We start from the raw sequence: 14,391 nt of genomic DNA, 5'->3' as shown, positions 1-14,391 counted from the left end.
AGATCTCTGGCTTCCTGCTTAAAAACTGGGATACCATCTTCCCACGTGTGTTCTCTCCACTGCCAATCCACCGTAAGGTGAGAAAGCCAGCAGGCAAAGCAGCCCACACCAGAGCTTCAGTTCACTGTTCACGTGCTCTCTGGACTTTGGTATCAAAACCTGTAAGCTAAACTAGCCTCTTTGCTTTGTAGAATTACTCTCAGATATTTTGTTAAGGAATGAAAAGGGCACTGATACAGGCACGAGAACTCGTTTCCCAAAGTTCTGTTAGCAGTCACAAGGATTTCAGGTTTCCTATTCTTGTGCTTTCCTCATTGAGCTATTTAAGCTTTAAAGATGGAACTTTATAGGTTCAGGTGGACAACAGGATCACAACATCATATACATGCCCTGGGTTGTATGTTCCTACAAGTACATCAGCAAATTGATCTCAACCTCTCCCGTAGAAACAGGGATAGAAAATGTGTGCAGATGGGAACAGAATACTTTATTGGAATCAGCTATTTACTTAGGAGGTCCCTTTTGACTACCCTATCTGCCCTTTCCCAGCTTGGTCTGGCTCCCTGTCCTAAATTAAACTCTCCTCTGCGGATGAGAAGCCAAGGCTTTTTGTTATCAGGCTCAGAGTCAGGCTTCAGATTCTCCAAAGGAAGCAAAGGGGGCTTATTTTGTAAGAACTTGGCTCTCCCTTCTCATCAAAATAACGCCCTCGCTCACCTCCCCTTTGCTATGACGTGTTCTCAATGCCATTGACACTTCACTGGGAGGGCATATTTAAATACTAGATTTCTAAAAAATAAACAAAAACTAATTTTAATAAAATCATTAATTGTTTTCATTCATGTGGAAAAATAATCCTATTTTTAACACAACAGGAAAGGAAAAGATTGTATTTCTCCATATCCTTTTTTCTCTTACAGAAGATGTATGCTAACATCTACTTTCTCTGAAAATAAAGTTTCTTTCTGGGCACAGGCTTATGAATTGTTTAGACACATGAGTATACAGTTGAGGTTGAGAGGTAAGATGAGTAAAGATATCCTAATAAACATATTTTTGTGTATGAAGAGGAATCTGGGAACCATCAAAAGCATTCAGTTTAAACACAGACCTACAAATGGACACATTTGCAAGGAAAGAATGTTGAGGTAGGGTTCCCATTAATAGTTCAAAAAAGTCTTAGCTTTCAAGAAGAATGGTAGGTAAATTTTCCTTCCTTCTTCTGGTGCCCTCATACTGCTGTAGGCACACAGATTTGTTACTGAAACCAGGAGAGCACGGTAATATAGAAATGAGATGGGGTGCCAAAATTTAAGAATTCCTTTTATAGCTGTCTTTGAATTTCTTTCCATTATCCTCTGTATATTAATAATCCTTCAAGTCATCTTGGTCGTTTTATTCTCCTGTGTGTTTTTAGTTGGTAAATCTTTCACTACCTAAAGATGAAGTAAATGGTTCCAGTCAACCACCAACCTGAGTGGAGGAGAAGCCGCCGTGGGAATTCTGCTGCTTTATGAGCCACTTCACAATGAGCATCGCAGTGGTCAGGTCCTCTTGGATTGAAGCTGGTGTGCCAGTAAGATAAGCGAGGAGCACATAAGCAGTCATCTCTACCTCGGCAGAGGGGGCCTGTGGTTGGTACCAAAGGCCCACTGGTACTGCAGGTTTCTGAGGTCTGGCCCAGTGGATGGAATTGTCTGGGGGTGAGAAAAAAGATATTTATGAGTGACTAAGTATTTCTATTTAATTATTCGAAAGTAGCCAAGGCAGAGCTAATGTGAGGACTGTTCTTTAAATGCAGTCTTTCAAATCTTAAAGAAATGCATTCCCTTTGGTGTAAATGTAAATTCGACATTTCAATCCAGTCTAGGCAGGTAGTGTTGAAAGAACCACAGGCTCTCTCACCACTTATGACTTAAGATGGTTATTCCAGTTGTATGGTGGGAGAAAGTTGTCTTATTGGTTCTGGGTATTCTCTGCTTCTGAGGTCATCTAGAGCTTAACTAGAATGCATGAGATATCTTGTAAAGCCTTTCCTTCACAGAGGACTATCCCGTGAATATCACAGAGCACATAAGATAATAAAAGTTGATACTCATTAGATTGTAAACAACACTGTTGTCTTTAAAATACCCGGAGCTGACATGGCTCTTAAGGAATGGAACTGACAAGGACTGCATGGAGAATCAGTTTCTCTTTGGAATCAATTTGACAATATTCAGAAAAGAAGTGTCTGGACTATAGTGAGTCATTACACTTTTAGCAGTGTTACTTGGAGAAGTTGGCACGTGCACAGAGAGACAGGCACCTGGGCATCCATTGTGGAACTGATGTGTCAGCAAACAACAGGAAGGTTGATGTAGTGGAACATATCTGTCATTCCAGGAGTTGGGAGGCTGAGGCAGGGGCAGAGGAATTGTGAGTTTAAGGCTAACTTAGGCTACCTGGAAAGACTTTGTCTCAGAAATAAAAACAGAGCATGAAAATTAGTAAACCAAAGTTACAGACACTGCTAGGGAGACTTATTTGCATAGTCTTAAACCTAAAAATCAGAAGGAAAAGAACTTGAAGTACCAACAAGTATGATACTATATATGTAAAGGTAGAAACTTTATAAAATTAAAAATATTTATGAAGACATACACAACAGATGTATAGGTATATACTGCATATATACATATAAATAAAATTGTGATAATGAATTTAAGATAACGTTAACTTCTGAAGGTATAAATAAAACATGGGATTTTTTATGCATTGTGAATTCTTTATTTCTTATATTAGGAATGAGTTGCTCAGGTATTTTCTAATTATCCTTTACGCCTTTTGCATCATGTACAATATTTCTCATTATATTGGGAACATTTAATGACACTATCACAGAAGACAGATAAGGTCTACTTTATTAGAGATGTGCATTGTATTTTCTATTTCTTTAACTTGTCATATAGACTGTGAGATATGCAAAAATAGTGTCAGAAAATAAAGAGATTGGTCAACCTGACCGATTTGTGTAATGAAATGAAACACCCAAACTTTTTCATGAGGTCACCACGTAAGGGTCGGGGATAGACTAGGAACTGACGTCTTAGAAGGAATGACAGCTACGCCTTTTGTAACACTGACCACATGCCACAGACTCCACTAAATGCTTACATTTATTATTCATTCAAGGGGACAACACCATGGGGCAAACATTATCCTTGTTTTCAGATGAAGGAACAGAACCACCACTTACTGGGTGGCTTGCCAGAACAGATAGATACCTAGAGAGCTGGATGACAGGTGGTGGTAGCAAAAAGGACGGGGATCACAAAAGGCAGGCTAGGAAAGCTCTGAATTATTTATTTATCTACTTACTTACTTTTATGCACAGGATGCTGGCAGAAGGACCTCAGATGTGTTCTTACCTTTTTTCACAGCTTCCTCATCAAGTGATTTCAGTATCTCCCTTTTCGTGTCTTTGTCACCAGCAAGGGCAAAAGCATAGGCCAATAGTGCCTTAGTGTAAACATGGCTGCCATGAGCTCCTTTCCTTGTTGACTTCCAGGCTGTGTCCAGGCAAAAGAGGGCATTACGAACAACAGGATGCTGTGAAGGGGAGCAGAAAGGAAACAGCTATGTGAACAAAGGCGCTACTGATGTTCCCAGGTGAGCACACAGAGTAGAACATGGCACCAGAGATAAAGATGTTTCTCCAATTCATTCTTTTTTAATTTTTATTTTTTATATTAATTACAGTTTCTTGACTTTGTATCCCAGCTGTAGCCCCCTCCCTCCTCTCCTCCCAACCTTATCCTCCCTCCCTCATCTCCTCCTATGCCCTTCTCCAAGTCCATGGATACAGGAGGTCCTCCTTCCCTTCCATCTGACCCTAGCTTATCCAGTCTCATCCAAACTGGTGCATTGTCCTCCTCTGTGGCCTGGCAAGGCTGTTCCCCCATCCAGGGGAGGCAGCCAAAGAGCTAGCCAATGAGTTCATGTCAGAGACAGTCCCTGTTCCCCTTACTAGGGAACCTACTTGTATACTAAGCTGCCATGGGTTACATCTGAGCAGGGGTTCTAGGTTATATACATGAAGTGATCATCTGGAGGTATCTCCATCACTGACCTCAAGCTGTACTACAGAGCAATAGTAATAAAAACCGCATGGTACTGAAATAGAAACAGAATGATGGATCAGTGGAATCAAATTGAAGACCCAGAAATAAACCCACACACCTATGGATACTTGATTTTTGACAAAGCCAAAACCATACAATGGAAAAAACACAGCATCTTCAACAAATGGTGCTGGTCTAACTGGATTTCCAACTTATTCTTATGCATAGAAGAAACAGCGCCTAACCAAGACCCAAGAAACATCAAAGACGAGGCAGGAAGAATATGAAAGCCACAGGACAGGGGAGAAGTGTGTGACGTGTTACCTTCTGAATATGGCATGGCTAACATACTCATGAGCTTGCAGTAGCTAGGTCTACCTGCACAAGACACTTGGTCAAGCCAGCCAAAATTCTGGCCTAGATGTTCCACCCCCTCCCCTACTGAGGCTCTCTTGTCACTCAGTAGTTTCTAGAGGGAGAAAGGATTTTTTTTTTAATTTCAAGAGGGCAGTCACTGGTCAGAGCCCAATGTTTCAGTAGATGGCCCCCACACCAACAAACATATGGTCAGCACTAACTGGACATAATGGGTCATCTTTTTCAAAAAAGGCCTGAAGTTGGGAAGGGGTGACTTGAGGAAATGGCAGGGAATTGGAGGGAGGAAATAGGGAGGGGTAGATATGATGGTGTGTCATTGGATCTATGTATGAAAATCTCAAGAAGTAGAAAAGTAAGTGATCTACTACTGACCACTAATCTGGTATTAGCCACAACTTTAAGAGCGACGATGGTCACAGGAGAGAAATAACATAAATGCCTCCCTCAGAAAATGTAAACTTTTCTACCGTGATAGAGCAAATGGATCTGGGAGGCAATTGCACCACATAGAAGGAAAGCTGACACATAGGGAAACCCCAGTCTCAGAGAACAGGACAGGTTTTTTTGTTTTTGTTTTGTCATCCAGAACCATCTTTTGACAGGGAATGAGGAGGCACCTACCGTAACAGGGAGAGACATCTCCAGGAGAGCCATGGTGATATAGGCAGACAAGGTGACTTCATTTTCAACTCCTCCCTGTAAATGGGCAAGAGGAAGAGATCTGAGGAGTTCTGAGAATTCCATTAACTAGCTATTCATATTCTGCTGTGTTGTGGAACTTGCCTGTTTTTTTGTTTTGTTTTGTTTTGTTTTGTTTTTTAATATCCTTCTTCCAGAGATTACCTCACAATCAGTACAAACTCTAGCCTCTCTTTCTTGGTGATGCCCAGATCCTATTGTTCTTTAATGGATCTCTCAGTAATTTCTACTCATAACTCGTGTCCTCGAAGTTCTCATAATGGATAAATAAAAACGAGCCCTGAAATGACTGACCTTCATGGCATTGTTGAACAGGTACCCGGAGCTCCTGAAACAGCCATTGTCCTGCTGCTGCTGGGAGAGCCAGATGAGGGCTTGGGTGATGTGTGCTTCATGGATGAAGATGTATTTTTGAGCTTGAGCAAAACTCTTCAGTACAAAGGCTGTGAGCCTGAGTGAGGTGAAAGTAATTCTATATGTGCTGTTACAATGGCTTCAGAACCACTTCATGTCAACATGCTTCGCGCTTCATTTCCTTACGCTGAAGAAGCATCTAACAGGGATCAGTGTGCACTAGAGATGTCCCCTCCTTTAGTTTCCCAGAGAAGTACGTTAGACCTAGAATTTGCTTTAGTCATAATAAAGAATCTACATATTTCTGACACTTGTTTTTGTTAGTTCTTTGAGGCAAAGGATTTATACAATCTGAAAATAAAAGAGCATGGGATGGTTCTTGGCCCTCCTCTTGAGGGGTTCCTTGCTATATGTAGATGACAATTTTCTCCTGTGTCCAACTGTTCTATGAGGTAACTTGAAATTCACTTTTACTTACTAATACGAAAGTAAGATTTTGCATCATTCCATCCTTCATTCTTTCATGTCTAAATTAATTCATCCTCTTTGAAGGTAAGTATGACCCAAGAAAGATAATACAACCTGATGGCTTATCTAGAAGTCATGTGATGTGTTCACTATACTCCCTTTAAAATTCTTGGTTATGGGAGTTATTTTAGAAAAGAATATGTTGGTATAACATGACCAGAATGGCTTTTGGGGACACATTTAACATACGTATATTTTAATATAAGATTCTCTGCTTGTTAACTCGCTAATATTGGGACATTCATCTAATATTTAGTTCTAAAAACATGTGTCTTGGTAGAATTGCTATTGACATAACTAGGGGTACTGCATGTAAAGAGCTGGTTCAAAATGAGAGTTCAAGAAATTGGCTTCCCCTTACCAGGTATTCCCATGATTCCTGCTAGCTTTTTCCCCAAAAGTGCTGTAGGAGCCATCCTGGTGCTTGTAGTTTAATTGTCTTTGGTAACCTGTAATGGAAGGTTAGTGCAACAATATGGCAGATTAGGTACCTGTGAAAGCCAGAAAGATTAGTAAAATGTTTCACAACTCTTATAATTTTTCTTAATTTTTGTCCACATATAATTTTTGTCCATATATATAATGTTTTGAGTTCATAATGTTTCATTGGAAATTAAAGAGTAGATAGTTTTTACGAAATAATCTATGCTAGTGTTTTCTATTGCAGTAGTGGAATAAAATTCAATAGTGATGATAAATAACTCCATCTTATTGAATAATAGAGCTGAAACAAGGCTTTTAACTTTCAGTCCCTCATTCAGTGCTCACCCATATTGAGATAGTCAATGGCCTTGGTCTTGATCTCCTCAGTCAGTTGCTGCGTTTCATTCAGATAATCCAGGACATAGATATTAGGAGCAAACAGAACCATATTCTGTTCTCCACAGCCATAGGGCATCTTGAGGAGATCCTGTATGTTTTGCATGGCAGAACCCAAAATATCTCCTAGGAAATGGAAGATAATGAAATGTAAGATTATAGCAAAAAAAATGAGTAATTAGCCATGTTTTTTAAAAATGAGTAAATTTACAAAGGGTGCTGACAGGAAAGAAGGATTATTGGAAACAGTAGTCCAAAGAAAAGAAGTTAAAAGTACAATTCCATGTATCTGTATATGCATGATGCATGCATGTATGTACGTATTTAAGACAAGGTTTTGCTATTCAACCTAGGCTGGCCACAAACTCTATCCTCCTGCCTCAGGCTCTCAGGTGTTGGGATTGTAGGTGTATACTACATTTTTGTTGTTGTTGTTCTTTTGTTTTGAATAAATATTTATAGAAAAGTAACACTGTACGGAATGAGGAGTTGTGTTGATATGTTTAAGACTCTGTGTGCCTATGTAACAACAATGTTAAAAAAATAGGTAATGATTAAAGAGAGAGTGAAGAGGGGACACATAGGAGAGGAAGAAAGAGAAGAGGGAAATGTTATAATTATATTTTAATTAAAAATTACAAAGCAAAACAATTTTTGCAATGTAAATACAAACAGCACACGCACACATATGAACAAAAAAAAATAGAGCAAAAGTTAATGTTCACGTTCTCTAGGAGTGAACTCACCCAAAACTGTGACAGAGGCTCTAGGAGAGTCCTCTACCACACCTGGTGGCAGCTTCAGCGATATCTCTTCAGACACCTCGGCACCTAGGGCAAGAAGCACGTCAGCCACAGGAAAGGCCAGTCTGAGATAGGCCTTTTAGACACGTCGATGGCCCACAGACTAGAATGGCACCTTAAACACAAGCTTCCTCTGAAAAATTGTTCCTTTTACAAAAATAAGATGGTTTTGGTTCTGACCTTAGGGGCTACTGGGAGTCTGGGGTTTTCAGAATTTCATCCCAAACCATCCATGCTCCCTTGATATTTCTAAAGAAGGTGAGGAGTCAGGGAGAGTCTGGAGCTGACTCTCACTGAGGTTCTGTGGCAGTCACCCCACAGCCTGCACTGTATGCTTAGGACAAGAGGACTTATTTTAGCATTCACCCTCGTGGTTTCTCTCTCCAGAATCATGAAAGGTGAAAAATCCAACAAATATTCAAGTGTATAAATAGTCAAGAAAAAACTCTCTAAAAGCTCCTACATTCTACAACATCATATTCTTTCTTTCAGATACGACCTCAAAAATTGGAGTGAGAGGGTGAGTGGTACCCAACTCACTAAAAATAAAATAATCATGATATATAAAGATAAAATGGGAAATATTTTCCTATGTACCCTTTTCAGAAAGCTAATATCAATATTTTTTTCAAGAAAATAGATACTCTAAGCAAAGATTAAAAATAAGCAAGTAGAAGAAAATATTTTGGATTGCTTAAAATAAAATAATAATTGATGAATAAATATATGCTGCTATTTTAATCTTGAGTGGAATACATGAAGAGGAAAATGAAAGAACTGCATTTATCATCTTTCTCTTAAAATTAATGATGAGTTACATAAGTACTCAGAAGATGTCATAGGTAAGGTTGAAAGAAAACCCAATGTGTTCATTAAATAGTCAGTGTCACTCAGCTCAGGTCAAAAGAGACAAAATACTCAAACACATGTAGTCAAGTGACATAACGGCCACAAACAGGCCATTATGTTTTATAAACAGGCCACAAACAAACAATAACAAAATTCAACTCCACTTGCGATGAATCAAGACAAGCATCACAAAATTTTTTAATACAAAACTTTGGCACACATATTTAAGCAATATCTTTGCTTAGAATATTTGTTTTCTTGCAAAATTGTAAGCAAGGGGGGTAATAACGATTCGGGGCGTACATCTGGAGATTTATACTGATGGAAGCACGTGTTCTACTAAGACTAAGACTAGAGAGAGAGATGATGAAATGGGAAATATTGAGCCCCACTATTTCCCACGCAAGGCTCAGCCAGCATCTCTTTAGGGACTAGAGCATCTCTGGAAATTCATTACACAAAAACAAGTCTTAGACACCTGGAGCAGGGGAGGCTCACAACTGAAGAGAATCCAAACTAGAAGGGTGAAAAAGATGCCATTTTAATCCCACCTCTGCTTTCCCCAGTTGAGAGCTCCTCAATCCCACCATTTGTACATGGGGAAAAGACAAGCAGAGAGAGTCATCCGCTCCAGTTGGCATTCTGAGCTACTTCCCAGGGAGCCCACCATGGTCTGAACTCAGAGAAACCCTGAGGGCAATGTCACAGGTACATCACATGTTCAGAAAAAGATGGCTTGAGACAGAGTGCTGTAAGAAAGATGCTCAGTGTATGCCTTATGGTCATTAGAAAGAAAATCTGGTTCAAATCTAAGAAGACATCAAGAGTGGCAGAAATGAAGCATCTTCAGCACCAGGAATGGCTATAACATATGGAGAAAGCCTTGCCTGCCAGTAACCATCTCGAATATAAAAAGATTAGTCTCTGACGTAAAGACAGAGAACAAGTGAATGGATAAAAACAAGACCTAACGATGTGGTGCTACAACACAGTCAACTTTTCAGGACACATATTTTGTCTTCTCTGTGGTGTCAGCTTTGATTCTTCTTAACATATGTTTCATTTAGAATAGCCACAAAAATCAGGAAATGAATACGGGACCATGAGGAGAGACTTTCAAGAGAGGGGGAGATAACATTGCACTGCACAAAATGTAAAGGGAAATCATGGCATAGGAAGGGTTGAACTGGAATGGAGACCAGAGGCTAGGGTAGAGTAGGGAGTATGAAGAAGGATGAACAAAACTGAAGACATTTTGAAAAAGATCATTCCAGGGGCTCCCGTTGGGAAGACCAGAAGGGAAACACAACCACCAGCAGGAGCCTAGGTAGCCACAGGAGGAGGACTCTAGGGATCTGTTCTGGAAAGACACACCTCTTTCTGACTACCCATTCTTCTGAAGCACACAAAATTTTATTCTGAGCGGATCGTGCGTCTGGCCACAGAATCAAACAATATGGAATCACTTTTTGTAAGTACGTCATGAAGTATCAGAGAGAATCTTGGAAAATTCATGAACATGTGGAAATTATGCAACAGTACCTAAAGAACCAGACTGCTGATGAAGAAGTTGAGATCTAATTAAAAATAGTTTGGGGCAAATGAAAGAGGAAACACAAAGTACTGGAAACCTATAGGCCACAGACAACGCAGAGGTTCTGCGAAGAAAATGTGTAGCAGAAAGTGGCCACACCCAGGCAGAATTTAGAGCTCAAGTCAATGATTAACAGACCTCATCAGCAACTAGAACAAGGCAAGCTACCCCAAACTGGTAGAAACAATAAAATTATACAGCAACGAATCATATAATTTAGAAGGAATGGGTACAATTCTAGAGATATGAAACCAACTAATATTTCATCAAAAAAAAATAGGATATCTAAACAGATCAAAAATGAGTCAGAATACTGACTGGGTATTAAAATCTCCACTAAAGAACAGTTTGGAACAGTGGATCTCAACCTGTGAATTGTGACCCCTTTGGGAATCGGGTGACCTTTTTACATATCAGGTCACATATCAGGTATTCTACATTACAATTCATAGTAACAGCAAAATTACAGTTAGGAAGTAGCAGCAAAAATGATTGTATGGTTGGGGGCCGCCACAACAGGAAGAACTTTATTAAAGGATCACAGCATTAAGAATGTTAAGATGCCTGGTCGAGAACCTGGTGACGATGCTGTTAGATTCAATAAACAATCTATTAAAGCAAAATAACATCAATCTTTCCAACCCTTCCAAGGCCATTAAAGAACAAATACTTTCAAATAACTTTTGTGAGATCAGCCTTTCCTGGCAAAGGTATTATAAGAAAAGAACAATGCAGGCAAATAACTTTAGGACCACAGGGATAACAGTAACCAGCAATGTGCCAGCAAGCTAAATCCAGTGTCACACTTAAAGGAACACATGCCGTGATCCAGCGGCATTGACCCCTTGAATACAAGTGTTGTTCAGCACAGCCCCGTCAATGTTATAGGCCACAGTGACAGAACGAGTAATTAAATCACCACCATTTCATTACATGGAGAAAAAGATTTTAACGAAAATCAAAATTCTTTCTGGAGAAAAAACAAAAAAAAACAACAACAACAACAAAAAAACAACAAACCCTCACCAAATTAGGTGTAGAGTAATATACCTTAACACAATAAGGGAAGCTTTACTCAACAGTGAGATTTTTGAAAGCTTTTCGTCTGTGATCTGGAGCTCAACAGGGACACCTACTTTTTCACTTCCACCAATAGCGCTACACTATTGAAGTGAACCAACTATCGAAAGAAGAAATGACACCAATCTTTCCGAGTCTTCCAAAAACATTGAAGACGGAATACTTCCAAATAATTTCTGTGATAGCATTGCCAAGAGCAGTCAGACAAGAATAAGACAGAAAACCATCCAAAGCACATTGGGAGAAGTGAGACCACCTCTCTGCCATGACCACTGGAAAGTCCAAACCTCCACTGGAAAGCCATTAGAAGCGGTAAATGACCATAAAGCTTCAAGGCACAAGACCAGCACACAAAATCAGCAGTGCCGCCCTGTTAACAATGAACCACCTGAAAAGGAAATTGAAACAGCGGTTGGAGAAATGGCTCGGTTAAGAACACTGGCGGTTCTTCCAGATGACCTGGGTTTGATCCCCAGCACCCACATGGTGGCTCAAAACCATCTATAACCCAGTCTCAGGTGGTCCAGTGCCCTCTTCTTGCCTCCAAGAGCACCATGCATGCACAAAGGGCACAGACACACATGCAGGCAAAACCCTCATAAGATAAAAATAGATCTCAAGACCTATAAGAAATCTAAACATCAATCTTTGGGGGGAAATGTGCAGAATGAATTTAACTAAGACTTACAAGAGATTTAAAAGAAAAAGAGAGATGATGAGAAGTATGATGTATTGAAAGAAATGAAAAAGGAAACAGATAAATGGAAAGATATCCCATGCTCATTGATTGGAAAAATATTGCAAAAATGTTTGCATGACCCAAGTCAATCCATAGATTTAACACAGCTTTTTCCAAATTTCATGATCATTTTTCACAGAAACTGAAAAAGCAACCCTAAAATAGATTTGGAAGCATAAAAATCTTGATTACCTTAGCAAAGGTAATCAAGAGCAAAAAGAACAGAACTGGAGGCATTACACTATATCTAAGTATGTTACAAAATGGACATAATTAAAATTACATGATATTTACATTAAAATACACACAGGGAGACCATTGTAAAAGCATAGGGATCATAGAAATGAACCCATACATATACAGACAATTAATTGTCAATGAAGAGAGAAGGATACAGTGAGAAAAGGAGAGTCTCTTTAAAAATTGATACCCAGAGAACCAGTTATTAGTCTGAACACAAAAGGAGTTAGATTCTTGTCTTAAAAAGAAACCTCTTGTGACCTCGTGACACAACAGTAGTGCATCTGACTCCAAGAAACCTCTTTTTGTTGTGATTGGTGGCTTGTTTTTGATCCCCCTGCCTCAGCATCCCAAGTGCTAGGATTATCAGCATTCACCACCATACCTTGGTCTGTTTAGGAACTGATTTTTAACTTGTCACATGTGTTGATGACACTTCAGGTTTCATCCCACAGGGAACATATAAGCAATCTTTGAACTTCAAATGTTATATGATTCCTTAGTCAAAGTGAATCCCACTCTAATTGTTGAAGCTTACCCCATGGACAAAGCAGCCTGCTGACTGTCACTTCGTTCTCTAGACCTTCAGGCTTTAGGTAAAAGAAAGAAAAGTTAGGACGAAACACACTGACCTTCGGAATACGTGAGTTGCTGATTTGGGGACCACAGAGTAGTACATAGTGAAGAGGCGAATTTGATGCACCATATCAATAAATTTCTATTAATTTTTAAGCATATGAACAAGATGGATTGACAGAAAAGGAAACGAGTGAAGATTAATAAAGATAAGTAGCAATAGGGACAGGATAGAAAGGACGATGACAGATAGATAGTAGATAGAGGATAGATGAAACATTGGTGAAACATACACGTTACTATGGTTATAAGAGTCCCTACATACTTATGTTATTGGGCATCATATTGTGGGCTGTGCATTACTGAACATTAGAAGAGGTGAAATCCTAAAACTAATTAGATCCCTAACTGAACTCACTTTTCTGTGACTCAGTGTGTCCTGTCAGGTAGGAAGGGTTACTTACTTCAACCAACAGCGACCTGATGACCAAATCTTTCTTTCCATATTCAGGGACCACTGGCACCTCATTCCCACAGACCTCCTGAGAGTTGAGAGCCTGTGCACTCACAGAGAAATTTACTTGTCCTGGTAGGAAAAAGAAAAGAAAAAGAAAAAGCCAAGTAGAAATGAGTACACTTCCTCTCCCTCCCCGATTCCAAACTCAGAATTTACGGGTTTTTAGATTCGTAAAAATGCAAAGCAGAAATGGAAGCAACAGCCACTAGAGAGGTCTGTGACCCCAGAGGTGGAGGTGAGAAAGCGAGGTTTCCTTAGACCCTTGTCTTACAAGAAGGGGATTCTTCAGTTGTGGCTGGGAGGGGGTTTTATTTGAAATGGGGCCCAAATTCTGCGGGTACGACTGGCCTTGAACTCATGATTGATCTGTCTCAGCCTTCTAAGTGCTGGACTGCAGATGTGCACCAGTGCACCTGACAGTGCTTGGCATTCTGGGATAGAAATCAAAGAAAAACAATCCCCCCTCCTGAGGGCCTTTGCCTGGGGAGAGGACACTGTTTAGAAGGGTCCAGCTGGGACCCCTGATCCTCTAGGACTCTACTGCTCACCTAACAAATTGGGGGTTACTGCCCAGGACACTGTATACTGCTCATCCATACAGATGCAGTAAGACTTTTGTTCCTTCTCCATCGGGACAGCGATGAAATAGGGAGAGGCCTTTAGTTCCACAGCAACCTGGAACCACACAAGAAGCAAGATTAAAGGCAGAAGGAGAGCAGGCGTAAACTGAAGTCTGCTTGGAGATGGTAGGTTTCCAGTTGCCTAACATCAACAGGACAAATCAAGACCCATTGCTGTGTGTTCCGTTTGCTAGTACCTCACAGGTAAACCTCAACATTTGGAAGGTTGCTTGGTCTCTCAAGAAAAAAAGATAATGTTGGAGCCTGGATGAGCGCTCCTTCCACGACCCGGAAGGGTCAGTCAGTCCACAACATTTATAAAGAGTTATGGTTTTGACCAGGATGAGATGGGCACGAACAAATACGCACATAAACAAATAGGCATAGCTTTTTAAAAATAAAGCTACGTATAATGAATGCACTAAGAAAAAGTAAGTAGGTAAAAATGTAGAAGCTGGATCTACAAACTCTCAAACAGGATGTGGGGAAAGT

The 14,391-nt window shown here is 39.9% G+C and overlaps 1 protein-coding gene across 1 annotated transcript in view; it reads right to left on the bottom strand.

Moving 5' to 3' along the window:
- LOC110546072 (alpha-2-macroglobulin) overlaps window positions 1-14,391 on the bottom strand; it is a 46,172-nt gene that overhangs the window by 7,963 nt on the left and 23,818 nt on the right. Inside the window, exons 20-29 of the mRNA XM_021632650.2 lie at window positions 13,828-13,954; window positions 13,227-13,348; window positions 12,725-12,776; window positions 7,628-7,711; window positions 6,831-7,007; window positions 6,424-6,511; window positions 5,475-5,631; window positions 5,103-5,177; window positions 3,411-3,591; window positions 1,474-1,697 (exon numbers count right to left, since the gene is read on the bottom strand). Of these exons, the coding sequence (XP_021488325.1) occupies window positions 1,474-1,697; window positions 3,411-3,591; window positions 5,103-5,177; window positions 5,475-5,631; window positions 6,424-6,511; window positions 6,831-7,007; window positions 7,628-7,711; window positions 12,725-12,776; window positions 13,227-13,348; window positions 13,828-13,954 (1,287 nt within the window). The remainder of the gene's footprint in view (window positions 1-1,473; window positions 1,698-3,410; window positions 3,592-5,102; window positions 5,178-5,474; window positions 5,632-6,423; window positions 6,512-6,830; window positions 7,008-7,627; window positions 7,712-12,724; window positions 12,777-13,226; window positions 13,349-13,827; window positions 13,955-14,391) is intronic.

The sequence above is a fragment of the Meriones unguiculatus genome, chromosome 5 (genome assembly GCF_030254825.1).
Source record: "Meriones unguiculatus strain TT.TT164.6M chromosome 5, Bangor_MerUng_6.1, whole genome shotgun sequence".
Taxonomy (NCBI): domain Eukaryota; kingdom Metazoa; phylum Chordata; class Mammalia; order Rodentia; family Muridae; genus Meriones; species Meriones unguiculatus.
This window is presented reverse-complemented; position numbering and strand designations above follow the sequence as displayed.